Source organism: Pseudopipra pipra, chromosome 21 (assembly GCF_036250125.1).
Source record: "Pseudopipra pipra isolate bDixPip1 chromosome 21, bDixPip1.hap1, whole genome shotgun sequence".
Taxonomy (NCBI): domain Eukaryota; kingdom Metazoa; phylum Chordata; class Aves; order Passeriformes; family Pipridae; genus Pseudopipra; species Pseudopipra pipra.
Window position 1 is genome coordinate 3,326,097 of NC_087569.1, and position 22,665 is coordinate 3,348,761.

General features: G+C 59.4%; 3 protein-coding genes across 3 annotated transcripts in view; 1 reads left to right on the forward strand and 2 right to left on the reverse strand.

The window, feature by feature from the left end:
• Nucleotides 1-5,473: 5,473 nt before the first annotated feature.
• DNAJC30 (DnaJ heat shock protein family (Hsp40) member C30) lies at nucleotides 5,474-6,317 on the reverse strand. Its single transcript, XM_064677700.1, has one exon. It carries the CDS (start codon nucleotides 6,245-6,247, stop codon nucleotides 5,621-5,623), a length of 627 nt encoding a protein of 208 aa, XP_064533770.1. The 5' UTR covers nucleotides 6,248-6,317; the 3' UTR covers nucleotides 5,474-5,620.
• Nucleotides 6,318-6,420: 103 nt separating this feature from the next.
• On the forward strand, nucleotides 6,421-12,073 carry BUD23 (BUD23 rRNA methyltransferase and ribosome maturation factor). Its single transcript, XM_064677698.1, has 12 exons — nucleotides 6,421-6,565; nucleotides 6,682-6,719; nucleotides 6,966-7,061; nucleotides 7,245-7,327; nucleotides 7,422-7,518; nucleotides 8,585-8,681; nucleotides 8,963-9,013; nucleotides 9,515-9,600; nucleotides 9,815-9,860; nucleotides 10,417-10,475; nucleotides 11,469-11,558; nucleotides 11,682-12,073. The coding sequence occupies exons 1-12, from the start codon at nucleotides 6,518-6,520 to the stop codon at nucleotides 11,734-11,736; spliced, it is 846 nt and encodes a 281-aa protein (XP_064533768.1). The 5' UTR covers nucleotides 6,421-6,517; the 3' UTR covers nucleotides 11,737-12,073.
• A 287-nt stretch (nucleotides 12,074-12,360) lies between these two features.
• The window catches only part of STX1A (syntaxin 1A), a 66,329-nt gene continuing 56,024 nt past the window's right edge, over nucleotides 12,361-22,665 (reverse strand). Inside the window, exons 7-10 of the mRNA XM_064677697.1 lie at nucleotides 18,196-18,269; nucleotides 17,806-17,943; nucleotides 16,175-16,285; nucleotides 12,361-15,516 (exon numbers count right to left, since the gene is read on the reverse strand). Of these exons, the coding sequence (XP_064533767.1) occupies nucleotides 15,439-15,516; nucleotides 16,175-16,285; nucleotides 17,806-17,943; nucleotides 18,196-18,269 (401 nt within the window). The 3' untranslated portion in view covers nucleotides 12,361-15,438. The remainder of the gene's footprint in view (nucleotides 15,517-16,174; nucleotides 16,286-17,805; nucleotides 17,944-18,195; nucleotides 18,270-22,665) is intronic.

Here is a 22,665-nt window from a genome sequence, read left to right on the forward strand (position 1 = left end):
ACTGGGGGAGGTGTAAAAGCAGATAAAAGTCAGATAAATTGTGGACCAGCCACTGTGGCTTTATTGGCATGTGAGGAGATGGTAGTCACTGGAATATTTGGGGTTTCACAGAGCACCTCCTGCTTTCCTGGGTCCCACTAGGCTCAGTTTGGGCTCAGCCTGTCAATGAAAGGCCTGATTATCACAGTCAGGCTCTGTGCTTGCCATATGCCAGGAGGAAGGAACCACAGGAGCCAGGAGGAAGGACCACAGGAGCCAGGAGGAAGGACTACAGGAGGGTGGCAGCCACAGCACAGGAGCTTGATTGGGTCACTGTACCAGTCCCACAGGGGTGACCTAACCAGGGATGTCAGGGGACCAAGCAGGAGCACTTAGGAGGCCAGTTGGTCAGTGTGGGACTGTGTGTGCAGTGTTTGGAGGGGCTGGGATGCACAAGCCCACCTGCCCCAGACTACCCTGAGGGGGACAGTGTGGAATGCCTGGAGCTGTGGGTGCAGTGTGGGGACATGGGCCCAAGTGAGGTGTTTGCTCTGAGTGAGAAGGCTTCTCCCTGGGGATGAGGATGCCCACCTGGAAGAGGAAGACCACTTTAGCCCACGGCTCAGGAGAGGACCCTGAGGCAATGGCGTGGGGATATGGTGTGTGCCAGAGCCCAGAGCCAGGCACCTGCAGAGGCAACACTCGTGGGCTGTCACTGCCCTGCCAGGTGGGACAATGCGTGAGGAGCCAAACCACCCAAAAACCAGCCAGGCCCCACCAGTGGGTCTCCCAGGCAGTGCTGTGTGGGTCTGTCACCAGCTTCAGGACAAACTTCCCTGGCCCGAGCAGGTACCGAGTCACCTCCAAGGCAGCTCCATGAGCGTGAACCCTCACAGTGAGCAGCTGCCTCTCTGCAGCCTGGGGAGGGGGTGTGTCCCACCAGAGCTGACACACTAAAAGGGACAGCCCAAGGACCAAGGTGAGCTGGGCTGCCATGGCCCTGGGCGTCTGTCTGTCTGTCTGTCCCTCCATAGGAGCCCTGCAGCACCCCAGGTACCTGCTCTGCTCTAGGAGTGTGGGCTGGCCCTGGCAGCCCCATGGTCCTGCTGGGCTGGCCACCACCCCACTTCAGGGAGGGGAACCTTGGGGTCCTTGGACCACAGGAGAGCTGCCAAACAAGGTGAGCCCTTGCCATGGGGAGGTTCCTCTCACCCTGGAGCTGGTCCTGGCCCAGGTGAGTGGCTGGGCCCCCCGGTTGGGGTGGTCCTGGTAGGGAGTGTCCATGCACCCTGGTGCACCCTGTGCCCTCGGGGAATGTGGGGTGTCTGCCTGTCTGCTCCCACCAGCAGCTCCAGCCCCTTCACAGGGAAGATGGGACTGGAGACAAGGTCCTGCATGGAGCAGGCAGGGATATCAGTTAACAGGCAGTAAGGAGCTGGCAGCAGACAGGGTGACCATCTGTGCCCCTCCTGCCTGCATGGCGGCTCCCTCTGCCTCTCCCTGTCCCTGCCCAGCACAGCCACATTAAGGGGGGCAAGGTGCCCTTGCTCACCCCAGGGAGGAGGAGGAGGAAGGGTTGCCACCAGGTGTGCACGTGCATTCATTTCTGCTGGGCCAGGGAGCAGCCTGGGCCCAATCCAGCCCCTCTCCAGCTGGTGTGCAGCCAAACCTGGGCAGGAGGCTGGGAGTGCCCCCCCATCCTACCCAAGTCTGGCTCTGTGGAAGCCAGGCTGGATAAGGAGCAGCTCCCAGAGCCAGGACAGCTGGGAGAGAAGAGGGGTGTGTGTGTGTGTGTGTCCCCAGGAGATCCCCTAAGCCGCAATCCCCGGGGCAGTGGGGGTGCAAATGGGGTGTAAACTTGGGCTGGAGCTGGGGCCAGCCAGGGATGGGGGTGCCAGGATGTCCCAGCTGGGCCCCCGGGGGCAGGTACTGGGGCTGTTAACCAAGGGAACTCTATTAACAATTAACTTTATTAACAGAGGAGTGGCTGCAGGGGATGTTGCTGAAGGGAGGGGGAGCTGCCCCCCCCATCCTCGGGTGCTGCCAAGCGTGGCAGCCCTTCCCTGGGTGGGCAGAGCCACCAGCAGCAGGACCGGGGTGCAGAGCTCTGCCCACAGATCCTGGGGCAGGTGAGGGCTGAGGTTGTCCCAGGGGCTGTCCCCTCAGCCCCGGCCCTGCCAGACCAGCCCCTCTGGGGGGAGGCTGATGGCCACCCCTTACTGCTGCTCAGGACCCTGCTGCCCCAGCCTGCAGCTCCCTGTCCCTGCCCCTCATGCCCCCAGCCCAGCTGGCACCCCCAAAGACCTTCCAGGAGCCAGGTTTAACCCCTTCCTTTCCAACGGGAAGCCCAGCTACTCCAGGAGGAGGGTAGAGACCCTGATGGGGCTCTGCGACCCCACACCCCCAGGCTGCAGCACCCAGCACCCCAGATGAGCAGCTCAGCACCCCAAACCTATGGTTATGGGGACATTGACCCACGAGAACGAGCTGAGACAGGGCTGGGGAGTGGGGTCTGCAATGAGCTTGCAAGGCCTCAGCACTGGGGCTCTCGGGCTTCATCCAGCTTGTCTCAGCTTCCCTGGAACTTCTGGTTTCCTTTGGATGTGACAGTATCAAATTACCAAGTGGCCAATTACTCAGATTTAGTTGCTTCCCTTTGGTGGGATGTCTGTTGTGATTCAAGGGTGGGAATGAGCAACACGAAGGAACCTCAGGTGAAAGAGCTGGGTAAAGTCCAGGCCTGGCATGGGGTAACAGCTGTGGCCCTACCAGCAACTCACCCCCAGGCAGATCCTTTTGGTGACAAAGAGCTGGCAAAACATGGTGTCAGGGGCAAGAGGAGCAAAGGACCAGCATCCAGCAGGGATACAATACTTCACTTACCATGAAGGCAGATGAAATGTGAAGCTACAGAAGTGAGGGGTATGATGTGCTAGAAAATGTGTAAAAATGGCCCCAGTGGGCTTGAGAGTGAGGAGGAAGAAGTCCCCTCAGTGAACATCACACTTCTCCCAGTAGAGTCCTCAGGATGCTCCCTGACCTCCCCTGGAGGGCACAGGCCAGGAGGGGCTGTGGACAGCTGCCACTGCAGTCTGATACTGAGATCTGTGCTGTAGGGACTGGATACACCCTCAAAAAGAGGCAAAGCCCTCAGCAGACCTGGGAGTGGAAGCTGTTTCCTGCTGTGACCCATGGCTGCCTTGCCTCTAGCTGCAGGAAATCAGCCTCTCACAGAAACAACCCTCTGTGGTTCAGTACCCTTAAGGATCCATCCTGGTTCCTGAGGTGTGACAACAGCCAAGGCCACAGGCAGTTACAGAGCTTCACCCTCTGCTGACCACCTGACCCTGTGCAGCTCACCCAGCCCCTGCCACCACACACTGCTGTCACCATCAGCCCTGCTGCATTTCCCTGGAACCCCTGGCTGTGCTCTCCTGGCTAAAGGGAAGCACCATCAAATCCAGTTGCTCCTTGCACCTCTCCACCAAGGAAACAACTGGGGAATGACAATAATGCAATGAGAGTGTTGACACAAGGAGAGGAAGGGGCAGAACCGTGTGTGTGTGTCTGTGTGTTTGGACCAGCTCCAGCCACTTTGTGCCCAAGCTCCTGAAATCCTTCCTGGAGCAGAGGAGCAGTCAGGCCTGACCAGGGCAAAGGTGACACTGGGGAGAAGTTTTAGGACACCTTGCATGCCATGCTTCCCCAGGGAGGTCACCCTGCCCCACTCACTGCAGGCTGCCCACCCTTCCCAGCACAGGAACCAGCTCCCCATCCTCTTCTTCACCAGCTGCAGTCAGGATGTGAAACACCCACCTGTCCCCACCCCTGTATTCCAGCAAGTGCAAGGAATATTTACCACCCAGAACCACCAAAAGAATTATGGCTGGATGCCTTTAATGTTCAAGATACATCACGGTGACCTGAGGAAGAACCAGTAGTAGGAACTGCTCAAACCACCTGTTTGGGTAGGAGCTAGAGAGGTGCTCCCTAGTGCCCACTGCTTCCCATGGACACCTCTAGCTTTTCCAGCCTGGAAAAGAATGTTTTCTGACAAACTTTGTCAGAAGAGCCACCTCTGATCTTTTCAGTGATTTGGTTTACAGCACGACAATGAGCATGAAAACACATCAGCATGTGCCAGAGCCACAACTCTGGAGACTTTCCCTCTGTAACTTGTGAACGTTGGGCTCCTGCTTTTCCCACACTGATGCTTCAGCACTGTAATGCCACACAGAGGGATGGACTGACAACCACGAGAGGACCCTGGATTAAATTTACTCCAAGCACGCAGCAACCTCTGGAGTGTGGCTGAAAGTGGCACAGGGCTCTCCAGAACAGGCAGAGAGCAATCCTAGAGAGCAGGACGTGGTGCTTCCTGCTGTGACGCTGCCTCAGGCTCCGATCAGGATCACAGAACTCAGCCGTGGAAAACACAGGGAATTTGCTTTTAACATTCTTGTGCTGGGACAAAACATGACCCAGGCTCTGGGTTATAAGATAACGAGGGCTGGGCTCCTGCACACCCCACACAAAGTCTTTGGCACACTCAGGTCACTGCTGTGAAGCTTCTCTCCCTCCAGGCAGCAGCAGCACAGCACAGGTGAAACCGTCACAACAAGGAGAGAGAGAAGCTTCTGAGAGATCTTCAGTTCTTAAAACACTTCAGTATTTAAATAGGCAAGTACTCTCATGTGCAAATGATGCTCAGATATGCATAAAACACAGCTAATGGCACTTGGTGCTCCCAGCTGCACCCCTCCCCAAGGCCTCGGAGGGAGGGGCTTGTGCAAAGTTCCTGGCAGGCCCTAGACAGGACAGAGAACTTCAGACATGGAAGTGTTTCGGGGAGCACTTCCAGACAATGTCACATGCTGACCAGGACGTGAGCCACCACAGACCCAGGTTTCATCCTTCCAGGCCAAGTCTGAAGCCAACACTTCTGTACTCACCACCCTGAGCAGGGTCAGACAAGGGCAGTGATGCAGTTTGGACATCAACGTTCCTAAAATCCCACAGAGATGTAGTACCAGCAGGTGTGACAGCACAGAGGTGGCAGGTCTGGGATTAGCAGAAACCACAGAGCCACACGTGAGCACGGGTGAGCACAGCCGTGAACACACACAGCACACACCACCTCTGACAGCCTTTAATCTCTGCTGCAGCTCACAACAGGCACCTGGGGCACACCAAGGTCACACAGCTGTGCCAAAGGAGGGGACACGGCCCAGTCCAACATCCAGGAGCCATGTTTACCTGGCAGGCCCTGTGTCTGCAGGTGGTATCTGCTGAGGGAGCACATCAGAGCCCGTGGGGCTCTCGTACCACCTCTGCAAGGTCACGCTGGTGGCACAGCACAGGCTGTGGAGCAGAGCCCACAGAGGATATCCAGAGGTCACACCAATCCCACATCCTGTGCCGGCCAGGGGCACTCTGTGTCTGAAGGTCACACTGGCAGAGGAGCCAGGTCACAGCCCACGGAGTCTACTGGTCATGTACCGTCCCTAGAGGTCACACCGGCAGAATGAAATGTCACGGCCCGACAGCAGACACACGGTGTTTGCCAACTGTAGGTGCAGGGGGCACCCCCAGCCCTCTGCCAAGCCCCCTGGTGAGACCGGGGAGCTGGGGCGCCCCGCCGTCACTTGAGGCCGTAGATGATGGCAATGCCCATGAAAAAGATGAGCCCCAGCGACAGGTTGGAGAGAGCCCTGACGCGCCCCAGCTCCGCGGCCTCCTCCCGGCGGAGCCGCAGCTGCTCCCGCCGCGCCCGCAGCAGCTGCTCCCGCTCCAGCTGCTCCCCGTAGTGCGCTCGGTAGAAGGCGTCGAAGTTGAAGGGCGGCGGGACGGGCCCGGGGCGGGCGGCGGGGGCGCGGGGCGGCGGCGGGGCGGCGCTGGCGTGGGGCGGGCGGCCCGCGGGCCGGGGGGCATCGCGCAGCTCCTCGGCGCTGAGCAGCCCGCGGTCGTACTTGCGGCGGAGCGCGGCGCTGCCCAGCACCCGGTAGGCCTCGCTGACGGCGGCGAAGCGCGCGGCGGCGGCCGCGCTGCCGGCGTTGCGGTCGGGGTGGTAGCGGAACGACTGCTCGTAGTACGCCGTCTTGATCTGCGCCGCCGTGGCCGTGCGCGGCACGCCCAGCACCTCGTAGAGGTCGCGGCGCGGCCGCGGGGCCCCGGAGCCGCCCGTGTGCGCGGAGCGGGAGGGCAGCGGCGGCCGCGGGGCCGCGGGGAGGAGGAGCCGCCGCAGCCGCCCGAGCGCCGCCGGCTCCATTGGGGCCTCTCAGCGCCCGCCCTCCGCCGCCATCGTGCCCGCCGCGGCGCGCGGCACTGACGTCACGGGGGGGCACGGCCAGGGGCGGTGATGTCACTCGGAGGCGTGCCCGGCGAGACGGTGACGTCACGCTGGATGAGCAGCTAGACAATGACGTCACGGAGAGGCATGACCAGCTAGACGGTGACGTCACGCGGAGGAATGATCAACGAAGCGTGACGTCAGGCGGCGTCGCGGCGCGCGGCAGTGACGTCACGCGGAGGCGGCAGCATGGCGGGCAGCGGGCGCCGGCCCGAGCACCGCGGGCCGCCCGAGCTGGTGAGCGGCGGGACTGGAGGGAGGGAGCGGGGGGGAACCGGACCCCTTCTGGGGCTCCCTCCGGGGTCCCTCCCGGGGTTCTGGGCCTCACCGCCCCCGCCGCTCTCTCGTTGCAGTTCTACGACGAGGCCGAGGCGCGCAAGTACACGCAGAAGTACGGCGGGACCGGGGCTGCGGTGCCGGCAGGGACCCGTGGTGGTCCGGGCAGGGGGGTCTCGTCATGGGGCGGGCACCGTGGCTGGGGAGAATCGGGCCTGGATCCTGCTGGGGTCGGGGGGGCCCGGCCCTGCCGTGAGGCATCGGCGGGGAGGGAGGGGAGGGCACGGGAGGGGTCACATCCTGCCATGAGAGGGTGCGAGGAGGCATCGCCTGTCGCCCGTGCTCCCTCCCTGTCTCGCAGCTCTCGGGTAGTGGAGATCCAGTCGCAGATGTCGGAGCGCGCCGTGGAGCTGCTGGGGCTGCCCGAGGACCGGCCGTGCCTCCTGCTGGACGTGGGGTGAGCCCGGTGCGGTGCCACACACCGAGTGCCTGGGGCCGGGGGAGGGTGGGAGAGGTGCGTTGTGGTGGGTGTCTCTTGTGAGCTGAAGAAGAGGGACAGGCTGCTGCAGCGTTGTGTCTGGGCAGCAGCACCCTCAGACCAGCCCGGTGAACTCTGTGCTTTCCCTGCTCCTCCCTCCAGCTGCGGGTCAGGGCTGAGCGGGGATTACATCTCTGAGGAGGGGCACTACTGGATTGGCATGGACATCAGCCCTGCCATGCTGGGTGAGCAGACCCTCCTCCCCTGGCACACCCACCTCGCCTCAGAGGTCCCCGAAGGCAGGAGCTGGTTGCCTGAGCCGTGCTCTGTTCTCTGCAGATGTGGCTGTGGAGAGGGAGGTGGAAGGAGACCTGCTCCTGGCAGACGTGGGTCATGGCATTCCCTTCAGGCCTGGCATGTTTGACGGCTGTATCAGGTGAGTCTGTGCCCATAACTGAGCTCTCCTGGTGCTCCACAGAACTGCACAGCACACGTGGTGCATGTCTGGTGCATCACAGGTGGGCAGCACTGCCCTTGTCAGCTCTTTGCTCCCTGTGCTACTTGGCTCCATCACTCTGGGGCAAACCTCCAAGGTTTTGGATGGTAGAAGCAGCAGCTCCTGGCAGCTGTTTCTCAAGCACCTTTTGTACTGGTGAGCTTGGAATTTTGTTGAAGGAAATAAAATTGGGGATATTGTCAGGAGGGCTGAGACCTGCACCAAGGAGGAGAACAAAGTGTGTCTGTAGCGTTGCTCAGCAAGGTCAGTCCCTGGATCAAGGGTTTGGTGGTTGGTTTTGGGATGGAGGGGACAGAAGCACTTTTCTGCTTAGAGAATAGCTCAGGAAGGTGCTGGGAAGGAGCAGGGACTGTCCATTGCTGATCCAAAAGCTCTGGTTGGGATTGCTCATTGGGAAAACCTGCTTGGCCAGGCAAGGGTCACAGCTGAGCTCTTGACTTATCATCAGGAGTTTGTAGTGATAGGATAAGGAGTGATGGGTCCAAACTGAAGGAGAGGAAATGGAGGTGACATATACAGCAGGAATTCTTCCCTGTGAGGGTGGGGAGGCCGTGGCAGAGGTTGCCTAGAGAAGCTGTGGCTGCCCCATCCCTGGAAGTGTCCAAGGCCAGGTTGGATGGGGCTTGGAGCAACCTGATCTGGTGGAAGGTGTCCCTGTCCATGGCAGGGGCTGGAATGATCTTACTCCCAACCAACCCAAACCATTCCATGATCCTAAGATTTGAACACCTGGCTAAAAGGGGATGCTTGGTGATGCTTTTGGCCTTGAATAACTACTGCATCTTGTTGGGATTTGGCGTAGTGAGTCTCCAGAGGGGTTTGTGTAACTGCAAAACAGAAGGCAAAGCTACATGAAGGAAATAAAATAATTTCCCTGAGGCCCAGCACATGCTTGATGCTGGAATTCAGCTCAAAGGGAGGTGACAGGCTCTGGGAAGGAACTGATGACTCAGTGTCCTGGGGGGGGTCTTGTTTTGCTCCTCAGTATTTCCGCAGTGCAGTGGCTCTGTAACGCTGACAAGAAATCACACAGCCCCCCCAAACGCCTCTACAGATTCTTCTCCACTCTTTACACTGCCCTGGTAAGTGCCACACTCTCCCTGCCAGGCCTCTCCTGCTCTTGCCTCCTTGCTCATGCCTTTTAGCAAGATATTTTAAGTCAGGTGTTTTAAGTAAATGCTGCTCTGAGGCAGGACTGGCAGGAGCACCCACTGCCTTCTGTGATCCCTCATGGCTCACTGGCTCTGGGAGCCTTGCCACGGAGGTTTTGGGGAGGTGGGAGCTCGTGTCTGGGGCAGGGATGGGGTGACCAGAGGAGTTGTCTGCACTGACACAGGTTTGTGACCAGCTTTATTTCCTGTAGGCCCGAGGATCCCGAGCTGTGCTGCAGCTGTACCCTGAGAACTCAGAGCAGGTACAGGCCATCAGTCAGCAGGGAGGGGGTGTGGGTGCTGTTTGGGGCTCTGAGTGCATCATGTTCCTCCACATCAGCTCTGTGTCTCTGTCCTTCCTGCCAGCTGGAAGGCTCCTCGAGAGCTCAAAGAAATAACCTGTAAGGAGAGTGCCCTGTGCAATTTCTGTTGCTTTGTAGATTTTCTTGGGCTGAGCCTTAAAATCAAAGAAAGTGGTGGGACACCATCTGAACCTGCTGTCCTGGATTTTCTTCTGTGTGTCTGGGCTATAGTCACCAGCACTGCACTGTAACTCCCCAGGGCTGGAAAATCCAGCCCAGTATCCCTTTCCAAGAGAGTTAACCCAGGGTAGACTGAGGAACAGGGAGAACCAAACAAAGGCAGGGAACTGGTGTCTGGATGCATCTTGGGGATGCACAGTCAGCTGTGGTCCTCCCAGAGGTATCCTGGGCATTCCTGGGGGATCACTGCTAATTAATTTTTGCACGTGCTTCTCTTTCTAGCTGGAGCTCATCACAGCCCAAGCCATGAGAGCTGGATTTACTGGGGGAATGGTGGTCGATTACCCCAACAGTGCCAAAGCCAAGAAGTGAGTCTTGGGTCTCTGTGGGTGTGGTTGGGCTGAGGCTTGGGTTTAGCAGTGATTTTTCTTTTTTCCTCAAGCTGTTCTTTCTCTTATGATAGAGTCCTAGACAGAGGTTACAGCTTAAATCTGATTCTCTTATAAACCGTCCCAGTCTTGCTTGGGACCGAGACCCACATGCTGAATCCCACCTTTATGCTCTTTATTCTTGTTCTTTCAGGTTCTTCCTTTGTCTCTTTGTTGGCACATCTGGCACGTTACCAAAGGTGAGGAGCTCCAGGAGGCAGCAGAGCTGCTGTCCTGGCTGCTGGGTGATGTGGAAGAGCTGTGGGCAGAGTGGGAGCCAGGTAGCTCTGCGTGGGCAGATGTGACTTCATGTATACATTTGCTGCCAGTCACCAAGTCCTTCTCTCATAGAATCATGGAATGGTTTTGCTTGGGAGGGACTTCAGCTCGTTCCACCTCTCTGCCATGGACAGGGACACCTTCCACTATCCCAGGTTGCTCCAAGCCCCATCCAACCTGGCCTTGGACACTCCCAGGGATGGGGCAGCCACAGCTTCTCTGGGCAACCTGTGCCAGGGCCTCACTACCCTCCACAGGGAAGAATTTCTTCCCAGTATCCAATCTAGCCCTGCCCTCTTTCAGCTTAAAACTATTCCCCTGACTTGTGCTTTCTTTGGTACAATTTCTGGAAGACCAGTCTGTTCCTGCTCCACTCCTTCCCCTTGCAAATCCCTGTGTTCCCCTTAATTCCGATGGTATGGCTGTCAGCTGCGTCTGCTCCAGAAGAGAGCACAACTTCCCAGTTTTGCTTTCCAGGGCCTTGGTACAGAGTGTGCTGATGAAGAGCTGCACCAGGCAAAGTTCACCAACGAGAGGTATTGTGTGGGGGTGAAGCTGCAGGTTTTCCTCAGCAAGGAGTGGGAAAAGCTGGGTTTTACTGGGGACCACAGTGCTGCCGTGTGAGATGTAATGGGAGGGGAGGGACTGGGAGAACCTTTGGCAGCCCAGGTGGGCACTGCTTTATCTTCCCCAAGGGCCCAGACACAGGGAACAGAACTGGTTAGTTTGGAGGGCTCTGCCATGGGGCTGTTGGTGCTTTCTGTCCAGCACTGGGCTCTCCAGCTGGGACCAGTGGTGTGGAAGTGGGAATATTTACAGGGATGGTGATGCCAAGCATGGAGGCAGGCTGCCTTGCCTGAATCCTGGTGTTCCCTTTTTCCTGCTGTTCAGTTCTTTGCTTGGCTCTGCTTAGCTGTGGCCTGAGGGGTTTCTCCTGCTGTCCAGGTCTCCTCCCATGGCAGTGGTGCAGGGAGGAGCCCCTCTTGCAGCCAGTGGGAGAGACAGAGAATAAAAACCAGAGGAAAGTCGTCGTGGCTGCCAGGAGCTTGTGGCTGCCATGTTTTCCTACCTCTTACACTGCTGTTCTCTGCTCACTTAGTCCAAGGGGTACGTTGTCTTGGAGGGCACTAGCAGAACTGGGAAATTTTTGGGAAGCCAGAGACTTTGCCTTCTTGTTTGGAGTAGGGCAGGCAAGGGGAAGGTGGTTGTGCTTGAGTCCATAATCCCCCAAGATCCCGGAGCCCAGCGTGCTGCTGGTGTGTCAGGTATGGCACAGGGGGCCTGCTGCAGTCTGTAAAGGGTCAATATCCCTCAGCTCAGAGCCTGGGCTGGAAGCAACCTTCTTCCCCAGCTTTCTGGAGCTGGACCATTTGGCATCTGCCCCAGAGCTGTCTGAGCTTCTCATCCAAGGCTGGTGGGAGGGGAACTCGCTGCTTTTGTGACCCAGTTCTGGGTGACAATCCTCTGGGGTAGAGAACTGTGCCCCCACAGCTCAGTTCCTCTCCAGCTGCTGTCTGCTTTCTCCGTAGGACACGGTTCAAAAACATCAAGGGCAAGTCTGTGAAGAAAAGCCGGGACTGGATCCTGGAGAAGAAGGAGCGTAGACGACGGCAGGGCAAGTGAGTTCAGCTGAGGCTGGTCTGGCCTGCTGTCACCTGTCCAAACTCCTGCCCCAACCCCTCTCCCTCCCCCCCCAGGTGACCTGTGGGTGGTGCTGAGCTGCTCCCTGCTTTTCCCCACAGGGAGGTGCGAGCAGACACGAAATACACGGGTCGGAAGCGCCGCCCTCGCTTCTGAATTGCTCTGGACGCCGCTGCTGTGGAAGGTGGCATGTGGGTGCCTCCAGTGAGCCTCCTGTGGATGGCACAGGTGGGCACCCCACGCCTGGGACTTGCTGGGACAGGTCATTGTGGCTCTTGATGGTGTAAACTTGCTCAGGTGCTGCCCAACAGCCAACTGCAAAGCTTCCAGCCCTTCTTGCCTGCTGAAGGTGGGAGTGGCAGACAGTGCTCTGGCCACTTGGTGTCTGCAATGCTGTCACTTACCTTCCTGAGTGCAGCAAGCCAGCTGAGCTCCAGGTCAGCCAGGACATGATATCCAGCCTCCTCACTAAAGAGTCAACGAGTTGGAGGTGTTTGCTGGTCTCCTGTGTCCTGCTTCCATGCTGGGGAGTACTGAGGTGGGAATATGGCACCTAGTTCCCTGCCAGCTTCCTCTCTGTCTGCAGGTAGGGAGTCAGGTACTGTAAAGCTGTGGATCCCATGAGGGCAGAGCTTCCTCCTGGCAGAAGTGTTATTCCTGGGGGCATTGCTCCCGAGGGTGCTTGGCATCCTGTTTGCTTTAATGCTCCCAGAGTACTGGGGCTGGCTGTACCCTGTCACCTCTTCCCTTCCCCTGAAACAGAGAGGTGCCAGCCAGAGCTTTACAGTTACAAATGTTTATTCTACATAAAAATTCCACAAAATGGGAAGCTGTTTTGCACCCAAAGCTTTGGGAGAAGAAAGGGAGGCTAGCAGGGAGGGAAAAGGGGGAAGGAGAAAAGAGGCAACATACAGTGTCATCCAGCCCAGTGAGACAGAGCAAGCCAGGGTCAAGATCCACATAGAAAACAAGGACACTTAGCTCACAGTACAGCAACAGTACAACTCCACGGGGGGCTCGGAAAGCCTTCAAGTACATTAATTACAAAAAAAACCAATCCCCAGTTCGAGTGCAAGCTGTGCGTGCCCCACACTGCTCGTGGAATACTGCATCGACACGCTCCCGGCGCGGGGAGGGCAGGTGGCACTTGGAACAGAGGTGGTGGAACCCAAAGGACAAGCGGGCGGAGGTTGGGAGGTTGGAAAGAAAAAAGTGAAATGTCTTCCCAAAGCACAACCACACTTGGTGATTTGGTCTGTACATGCAACAACAGGTAGGTAAAAAGGAACTGAACGGGGCTTCCCGTAGTGCAGGGGTAATTATTGCACCAAAACACCCTCCCCTCACAGCGAGGACAGTGTGAGCCTGCCTGTGGGGCAGCAGTGGCAGCCTGCTCCTCGCCTCCCTCGCCTCGGAGCCTGGCTGTGCCACGGCCTGCAGGATCCCAGCAAAGTGCCAGCGGCCCAGACTGCCCCCGCCCGGCTCCTGCTGCTGAGGGGCTGCTGGCAGTGGTGGTGCCAACAAGGAAGGAGCAAGGACCAGAATTCCTCTTGTGCCTTGACGGGGGTGCCACAGCCCTGATGTCAGGTGAGCATGTGCCACAAAAGCCGCTGCTTGGAAGAAAAAAAAAAAGTCACCTTGTGCTAGCAGTGGGCATAGCTGCACGGCGGGAGCCTGCGAGGAGGATTTTCCTGCCTGCCCAGTGTTATTGCTTCCCGGAGGAGGGGCCCGAGGCTCTCGCTGGCCCGGCAGAGCAAGCACAGGCAGCTGTGGCAGGGAGCTGCACAGGGGCAGGAGCACGGGCACTCGGCATCGCCTCCAGGTCCCTTGCCTGCAGCCAGACATGTCCCCCCAGAGCAGAGACCTTGCCCGTGCCTCCCTCCTGCCCCTGCCTGCGTGGCCCCGGTGCCCCAAGCCCTTCGGCCCACGCAGGCTGCAGTGCTGGAGCTCACATCCATTGGTGCAGGACCGTGAAAGGGGGCTCTGGCCTTGGATGTTCCCGTGGCCGCACCCCAAGGGGCTTGGGCTGGGCAGTGTGGGGGACCAGGCTGGACTCGCTTCCCAAGGGCGGCTGGATGCAACCGGGGGCTGTACAGTGGGACCTCGGGTGACAGTGGCAGGGAAGGAGCCGTGTCAGGGCTGCTGCTGGGCAGGGCTGGCTCTGGGGGACACAGTGCTGTGTGGTTACAGCCACTGCCTTCCCCCCGCACCCATGGGCACCACACAACCAGTGCCTGAGCCACAGCACCCCACCAGCTGCTGGAGCAGCCCTGCCCTGACCCTGGTGGGAGCAGGGAGGTGACACTGCCTGTGGCTGGAATACTGGCTGCCGTCAAGTGCCCCTTTTCTGCTACCAGCACCTGGGCTCACAGCCCTGTCCCAGTGCATGGCAGTTAGCCTGGCCCCAAGTGCCTCCCCTGCTCGGGGCTCCTCTGGGGTGCTTTGGCATGTGCACGGGCCAGCTGGAGCCCTGGGCTCTCCGGAGGAAGGTGAGGGCAGAGCCCTGTCCCTGGCCCCAGGGAAATGGGCAGTGGCAGCACAGGACCCCTCTGAGCTGCCAGCAGGACCCTACAGCAGCTGCATCCATCTCCTGGGCATGGCAGAGGTGCTCCCACAGCACCCTGGTGAGGGCAGGTGCCTCATGGGATGGCTGAGCAGAAGGGCGCTGTGCCAGGGGCAGGGAGGTGCCAGGAGGTGGCAAAGAGGCAGTCAGGCACTGGCCTGCTCAGGAGCTGGTTGGATAGGAGGAGGAAGGCTGCTACCCCTCGCTTGCAGGGGGGCGGATGCAGCAAAGGCTTCTCCTGGGACCACAACAGGAGAGAGCCCAACTGCCTCCAACCCCTGGCCTGTGTGGAGAAGCCAGAATGGAGCAGGCAGATGCTGCCAGGGGCTGTGGGCATCAGTGCCAGCCCCAAATCCCAGCAACAGAGCCCAGGCCTTGGGGCAGCAGGAACCAGGACCACTGTGTGCCAGGTCTGAGAGCAGAACGATGAGGCTCCGGTGCAGGGCGAGCGGACAGCAAAACTCACTTGGCCATAAACTACCTGTGCCATCCTGCCCTGCCAGGCCAGCAACCAGGTGCAGCACAGGTCCCTACATGGCCTGTCCCTGTCCCCAGGCAACTGTGATGGCCCCAAGCAGCAGCTGCTTATCCCACACTGCTCCATCAGGCACCCACCGCCCACAGCAGCACATCCAGCCCCTGGCACCTCCACCAGAGCGAGGGCTCTCCTGGGGAGGGGACAGCCCTGCCACTGGTGGAGTGACAGGGATGGAGCCCCAGAGCCAGGCACAGCCACAGGACAGGTAGGGCCAGGCAGAGCACACCCCTGGGGAAGGACCCCGGAGAGAAGCAGCCCAAGGGAAGGTGTTTGCAAGCACAGATGCGGCTGACAGACATGAGAGCTCTGGCTGGAGGTGATGAGGAAGCTGGGGAGGTTGACTGGGCACTGCACTCCCGAAGACCCCTTAACACCTGCCTCCTGTCCCTCCTCATCCTCAGCTGTCTCTAACACAGACTGCCCAGCACAGGAGGAGCAGCAGCGTCCCAAGGGCGCCTCTGTCCCCAGCTGGTCCCAGCCAGCCCCCGGGGTGGAGCAGTGATGAGAGCTCGGGTTCCCCACTCCAGGGTCCCCCTCGTGCCCATCACCGTCCCCCGCCCCCCGCCTGCGCCCCGGGGCCGGCGCTCCCTCCACACAGACGCACCGCACCGCACACACAGCGTCACAAACAACCATGCATTAGAAACTGAAATGCTGCTGGGAGGCTCCGGGGCTGCGTGGGTCGCTCCGGTGTGGCTGCAGCCCCATGGCACGCGCGGCTCCGTCCATCGCACACAAACAGTCCCGTGGGGTGAGTTTAGCCGAAAATGCCGCCGAAGGTGGAGGCGATGACGATGCCCAGGATCACGCAGCAGATTATGATCATGATCTTCTTCTGCTCAGGTGTCCCGGTGGCAGCAGGGAGAGAGGGGAGAGGGGGTGGTGAGTGTTGGGGCAGGATGCACCCAGGAGCTGAGGTTGCAGTCTGCCCTTGTTCTCCTTTGCCCCTGCTGGGCTCTGAGCAGCATCTTGGGAGCCAGAGGGGTCCTGGCTGCCCTGGGCAGGGATGAGCACCCCAGCTCCTGCTTCAGCCCTGGGCTGGCCAAACTGAGCTGGTGGCCCCCGGGTTCCTGTGCTGATACAGGACCGTGTTGGGAGCGGGACAGGCAGCTGGCACTGTGCTCAGTGTCTGAGCTGGACCACGCCTTTTCTCTACTTTTTTTTGGCAAGGGGCATGGCTCTCACAGGAGGCCTGGCCCAGGGGATCCACCCTGTCCCTTTTCCTCTCCCCAGGCAGCAGGCCTGCCCCATGGCTCATTGTCATCTTTCATGCAGCCTGTCCTGGGAGCTCTGCTTCAGCCGTGCCACCCGCAGGCCATGGGCTGCAGACAGTGGTGTGGGGTAACGCAGTGCCCAGGCACTTGCGAGGCTGTGCCACCCTGCCCGGGGCAGGCAGAGGGGCAGGCAGGCTGCCAGCAGAGCCCTGCCCCCCGGACAGAGGTGTCAGCAGTGCAGGCAGGGGCAGACGGGCCCCAGACAGAGCCGTGACTCACCCGTCTGGCTTTGCTCTGGTACTTCACCGCCTTTTTGGTGTCAGACACAGCCCTCTCCACGTAGTCCACCGAGTGCTCCACGTTGTACTCGATGCGGTCAATCATCTCTCCCTGCAGAGCGAGGACACAGCCCACGCGCCCGCGCGTGTGCCGGCGTGAGCTCCTTCCTGCTCCGCTGCTCCCCGGCACCGGGTGGGCGCTGCCCTGCCCGGCAGCCCTGCGTGGAGAGAGCGACTGTCAGCTGCCTGCAGGCTCTGGGTGCTCTGGGGTGGGAGCTCTGGACGGCGTGCCCTGTCCCAGAGGACCTCTGTGCACATCCCAGCAGGGAGACAAGCAAGGGAGAGGGTCGAGGCGGTTCCCAGCCTGATCCTGGCCTGGTGGCCACCCTGTCCAATATCTCAGGTGACACCAAAGCCACAACAGGGTCTACACGGACACCGCGCCGCGTGCCGCAGAAACCGGAGGCTCGGCAGGGAGCAAGGACATCCCCAGCAGTGCCACATGGGATGCTCACGAAACCACGCGCATGCAGGGACCACCACTCCAATCCACACAAGCGCTGCTGTGCTCCCTACTGCAGGGACGGGCTGCAGGTGTGGGCTCCTGTGGATGTGGGGACATGGGCTGGGGTGAGCTCCCCCGGCCTGTCCACCTCCTTTGACCCCATCCTGACTGTGCAGGGAAGCAGCCAAGTCCTGCAGCAGCTGGACAGGGCTGGCAGGGGCCAGTGGCTCAAAGCCCAGTGCCCTCCTGCATGGCATGGAGGTAACGAGCCGCTGAGCTGGGGGCTCATGGCCAGCAGGTCTGCAATGCCCGTTTCTCAACCTAATGCTGGAGAGCATGGGGAGGACAAGCCTTGAAGCCCAGGGTTGCTGTGGTGTTACCCCCCAAGCACTGATTCCACCAGCTGTTCCTTGCCTTGCCTAAAGGTGCTGCTTTCCTTTCCACCTGTGCTATTCCTGGGGCAGAGGACAGCTGCCAGCCCTGCTGCCAGCCTGGCATCCCTCTGCTCCCAGTGCTGGCAGCTCGGAGCCTCTCACCCCACAGGGCAAGGCAGGGTGCTGGCACTGACCAGCCCTTAGAGCAGGGCAAGGAACCACAAACCCCACACATCTGTCATGCAGGAGCAGCCATGCAGAGCAGAGCATGCAGCACCACGGGGCTCGGCCAGTGGGCCTTTACCTGCCACCGACGTCTCCTCAGGCCGTGGCAGCATGGCGGGCAAGAAGGGGGGTGAGCACAGACACCGGAGCACGTGCCCGGCTGAAGGGCCATGTGCCGTGGGCTGGCGGCACCTTGAGCTCACCCATCTGGGCCCGATGCTCAGGGGAGATGGAGAAATCTCCCCCTGCATGGCAGCCACCCACTGCCCTCCTCCAGAGCCCATCACCAAACCCCCCACCCCAGGCACGCAGCACCCCTGGCTGTGGGGCACAGGGCAGGTGGCTCCAGCCCTGGGGAGCCCAGCTCAGCCCCACTGGGAGCCATGTCGGTCCTAGATGTGGTTTTTCCCTTCAGCACCCACCCAGGAAAGGGACCACTGTCCCCCAACCTCCCCACCCACTGCAGGGACCCCCATCCCTCTCCAGCTCCCCCAGGAGAGTGGCCCCTGGGCCGCAGCATCTCCGTACCTGGCTCTCCACCAGCATGGCCATGTCCATGAACATGTCGTGCAGCTCTCGGATGCTGTTCTCCAGTTTGATGATCTCGCTGTGCCGTGTCTCGATCTCATTCAGTGCCTGCTTGGTGATGTTTGAATCCATGATGATCTGCAAAGGAGACAAGGCCGTTGAGCACCATGTCGAGTCCCAGAGGGACGAGAAGGAGCTCCAGAGCCCTTCCAACAACTCCAGCCAGGTAGTCTGCAGCAGAAAGCCAGGATGCAGGCTCTGCTCCAACAGCATCCTCAGGCCACACCCAAGCCCCTAGGGCCCCCTCCAGTACTGTGGCCACTGTGGCAGCACATCCACCAGCCCATCCCCTGGGATAATGGGGCTGGCTCAGCTGCAGCCCATGCTTACCCCAGAGGAGAAGATGGCCGGGTTGCCGCTCTCCAGCATGTCCTCCAGCTCCTCGCTGGTGGTGGTCCTGCCAGCTGCAATGACACAACACGGGTCAGGGGGAGTCTTCTGTCCCCAACAGGAGTCCCATAGTCCCACCACAGGGCTCTGCTGGTCCCATGGCATCTCCCATGAGTGCAATGGAGCAAAGCTTCCAGCCCTAAGAGCGCACCGGGCAGATCAAGGGGCTGCCCTCTCACTGCTCAGCTTTGACACCCCTCTTTTTAAGGGGACTGAGCTGCCAGCTTGGCTCAGCTCACCCAGGAAAGCCCATCTGTTCGTTCTGGTCATGCTGCTCATTCCTGCTGGGCAGCCAGCAGCATCCAGCTGGTGGCTGTGAAGGAGGAAGGATGGAGAGCAGCAAGCCACAAGCAGGGATGCTCTTGGCAAACCCCATCCTAGGCCAGTTCGAGGCCATGAGGACAACAGGCTCAGCTGGGCTGCCCAAGTTTTGGCCCTGCTGCTGTGTAACAGAAGCCAAGCTCTGTCCTTCCCCGTGTGGCACAGCCCTTTGTGTCCCTGGGATGGGACCTCCATGGCTCCTACAGGAGCAATTCATCCCCACAGACACGCTCCACACTGCTACAGCGCAGAGATGCTGATCACTCCATGGATGGCACTGATCCCCACACCAACTGCGGGGTGTTCCTCAGGCTAACAGCCACATGGGACATGTGGAATTACACCTGAACAGATGGAAATGCTGGGCAAGGCACTGGGACTGCCCAGTGGGATGGGCAGGTGAGCAGGTCACCTGCAGAGAGGGCAGGTGACACCTCACCAGTGCGATGAGGAACAAATGGGGCAGTTGGGCAGGAGGAGCTCATGAAGTGACTTCACCAAGCCCAATGAACCCAAAACCAGCAGGGCAGGGCTGGGGTCTGGTGCAGTGCTCCCCTGTGCCACGCTGCCTGCAGCCAGTCATGCTGAAAGGGACAACAGCATCCTCCAAGATGAGTCCAGGGCACCTCGGGGTGGAGGAATGGCACAGATCCACAGGCACAGGGAGCCTCCTGTGTGAGGCTGGTCTTGACAGTTACGACCCGTTCATGCCCCCAAACCCCTGAGAAGCTGCTGTTTTGTGTCACAAGAACAACCTGAGCCCCGTCTGTGCCCTGTGGGAGCTCAGAGCTGCACATGAGGGCTGAGCTCTGCCATTGTATGCTCAGGGCTCTCAGGATCTCAGGATCTCAGAATCAGTCACCCTCCCTACCTTCCCCAGCTCTGGGGAGGATCCACAGCCAGTTTCCAGCCACCATTACACGTTTTGGGGTGACAGAGCATCACTACCACCAAGGGTGACCCGGGACACCTCCTTGCCAGCCCTTCCTGCCAGCTCCTCACTCTGGGTTGACACTGCCTTGCTTCCAGGAAGGGAGAACAAGGGCTCAAGTAGCACAAATTTACAAACCCTCCTGTTGATGTGCCCAGCTCTGAGCAGTCACTGCCCGAGACAAGGAGCCAGGTGGGCTACTTGCTCTGCCCAGTGCAGGCCCTGGAGACAGCCTCGAGGGAAAGTGGTGGGCTCAGCTCCAGGGGATGCCAGGTCTCTCATGGGCAGAGGTGGGATAGGATGCAGGATACATGTTCCCTTCCTGTCTCTCACCACCTCCTCACTGCCTCATTCCCCTAATGCAGAGCACAGGGCTGGTAACAGCTGCGTCGAGGTGAAGGACGAGAGCAAAGACATCACATGGATTAACACCCAGCCAGGCAGTGCCAGCCTGGCCAAGGGCCATGGCTGGTCAGGAAGAACTTGCTTTAATGCTCAGCCAAAGCACAGGGCCCAGAGGCTGCACATCACCCACACTGTCCAGCACAGCACCTGCCATAGAACCACATCACCAACCTGCAGGACCCCAGAGGGTTTCCCATGGAGGCTGCTGCCTCCTGGCCAGGTTTCCCAGTTTGGAAAAGCTGCCATTAGCTCCTCCACAGTAATGAAATCAGCTCAAAGAGTGCTGAGTACCTGCCTGATCTGCTGCCCACATCACCACAGAGCCACAGCACAGCCATGAACTGGAGTGAAAGGACGGAGTCACTGCAAAGGGAGAACAGCCTGGGGGAACTCTACTGCCCAGAAACTTGGCAAAACACTGGAAAATCCTGAGAATTGGACCTGTGCCTCCCCCAGAGAGCTCCAAGGTACATTTGCTTCTTACTTGGCAACTCTAGAAATTAAAGTTTCCTGGGGAGAAGCAGCTCTGCCAACAAGACAAGCAGCCCAGAGCTTGGTGGGAGTTGCAGCACACAGGGAGAAGCAACCTCAGCCCTGAGCTGGCAGGGAGAGAATGGCAAGAGAGAGTGCCCAGGGCCATTGGAAGCTCTGGGACAGGTGGACATGAAGCCACTGAGGAGAATTCCCACCTCAAGGCACAGCCTTTGGCCCTGCAATGCCCACCTGGATGGAGTGACCGTCCCCATGGACCAGCTCCCAGGGGATGGGGCAGAGTGGCCCCAGCAGGGTGTGAGGGAAGCTCCCCAGGGAAGCCTCCAGTGGCACAGCTCTCCCTCACCACCCAGCTGATGCCAGTTTGCCCAATTCTGCACACAGATGGCCTATAAATAGGGAAGACTCAAGGCACCTCGGGGCTGCAGGAGTCCAACACACCGTGGCTGAATTAGAAGGGCTCAGCTGGGCTCCTCAGGCTGGCAATATCCCTCCTTCCAGTGGCAATATCCCTCCTTCCAGTGGCAGTATCCCTCCTTCCAGCAGCAGGGCTGCACAAGCAACCACAGAGCCACAGCTGGGGCTCGGGCTGGACACACCGAGGCCAAGGCACCTTCCCAAGGCCTGGATCCTCTATCTGGAGCTGGCTTTTAAGCTCTCATCAGACTCAAATCCCTACAACTCATGGAGAGATTGATAGTGCTGTCCTGTCTGCCCACATGTGAGAGTCACTGATCCACTTGGCTGTCCCTCAGCTCAGACAGGTCTGGCACTGCCCAAGCTGGTGTCAGGATGAGAAGGTTTCTGCTACAAAAACCTGCCCAGTATGTCACAAAGTGCCAACAACCTCCCCGGCCCCCAGGACCCTTCTGCTCATCCTGGGCAGGGGTGGCAGGGCCAGTGGCCAGCACTGTGCCAGCATCTGCACTCAAGAAAAATCCCGTGGTCATTCCTGAGATGAAAGTGCCACAGGAACCCTCAATCAGCTCTGGAATCACCTGGGGCAGCCCAGATGAGCTGCCAGGGCCCTGAATCCTCCTGGCTCAGAGTGGGATGCACCCACAGCTCGTTGTTCTGCACACCAGTTCAGCTGGCCTGGCACAGCAGGGTGGGCACCGACGAATTCTCACAGTGCCCTCGGAGGCAGCAGATGCTTTATTTTTGGCTCCTCAGTCTTGCACATAACAAAACTGTTCCAAAAACAAGCAGCGTCTGCGCAGCACCTCCACAGCTTCAGCTGCACACCCACCACAGAGAGCTCCTCCAAGCTCCAAATCCAATTGCTCCGGGAGCAAAAACTAATTAGATTTAAGATATAATTTCTCCTAATGGACAAAATGGAGAGGAAAGAAATGAAGGAGTGACAACTCCCACCACAGGCAGTGCAGGGGGGGATACTGCTCCTGGGAGCAGACAGGGGGCACGGTCCAGCCACTGCACATCTGTCCTGCTGTCACCAGCCCCAGGACATGGAGCATCCTGACATCCCTCCATGGTCATCCTGTGATTCCTCCATGGCACCTGTGATGTTGGAGTGCTTGGGAACAGAGCAAAGTAAGTAAGGAAGGGGCGAGGCCAACGATTAAGGCTGAAGTAGAAGCAGTGGGAGAGGGGAGGGGATGGGAAGGGAGGGGAAGAAGATGGAAAGGGAGATGCAGAAGGAAAGAGAGATGGAGAAGGAGAGGAGAGATCCACTTCATCCCATCAGACATGCTTCTGGTTGGGCAGGGTGATGGTGATGGTCACTGAGGCACAACCTCTGGCACACACACAGACATGGCAGTGCTTACACAAGGAGAAGGGACAGATCCTGAGAGGGCTGTGGGGAGCCCCAGGGGGTGGCTATGGCCCGGGGCAGTGATTTCACATCACCAGCTCTGCAGCTGTCCTATTGCAGAGCCAGGAGCAGATGTGGTGAGGATGGAGGAGCTTGCTGGGCGCTGGGGAGCCCCCCCGGAGCTGCTGAAAAGTCCCTGCTCTCACACTTCCAAAACCCGAGTGATTTACTGGCTTTGCTGTCAGAGCTCCCAGCACTTTCTATCTTTGGATCTCTCAGCTAAAAGTGAGAGCTGAGGATTTCGTGGAGCTTTAGTGCAGTTGCCACATCCCAGCTGAGCTCTGCTCCAAAGAGCCTGCGCAGGAGCCCCCGGAGCAGCCGGAGCCGAAGGCATTGCCTGGGACACCCCAGGCCAAGCAGAGCCCCAGGCCAGGCAGTAAAACCTCCACAAGCTGTTCCTTTTGATGAGCCTTTCTGCCAGGAG

What these genes read in the sequence shown, in the direction of transcription:
- DNAJC30 (XM_064677700.1), bottom strand. Translation starts at nt 6,247, where the DNA reads ATGGAGCCGGCGGCGCTCGGGCGGCTGCGGCGGCTCCTCCTCCCCGCG.
- BUD23 (XM_064677698.1), top strand. Translation starts at nt 6,518, where the DNA reads ATGGCGGGCAGCGGGCGCCGGCCCGAGCACCGCGGGCCGCCCGAGCTG. An exon ending in TGCCTCCTGCTGGACGTGGG is followed by an intron (nt 7,062 to 7,244) that starts GTGAGCCCGGTG and finishes TCCTCCCTCCAG; the next exon opens with CTGCGGGTCAGGGCTGAGCG. An exon ending in CATCTGGCACGTTACCAAAG is followed by an intron (nt 9,861 to 10,416) that starts GTGAGGAGCTCC and finishes TTTGCTTTCCAG; the next exon opens with GGCCTTGGTACAGAGTGTGC.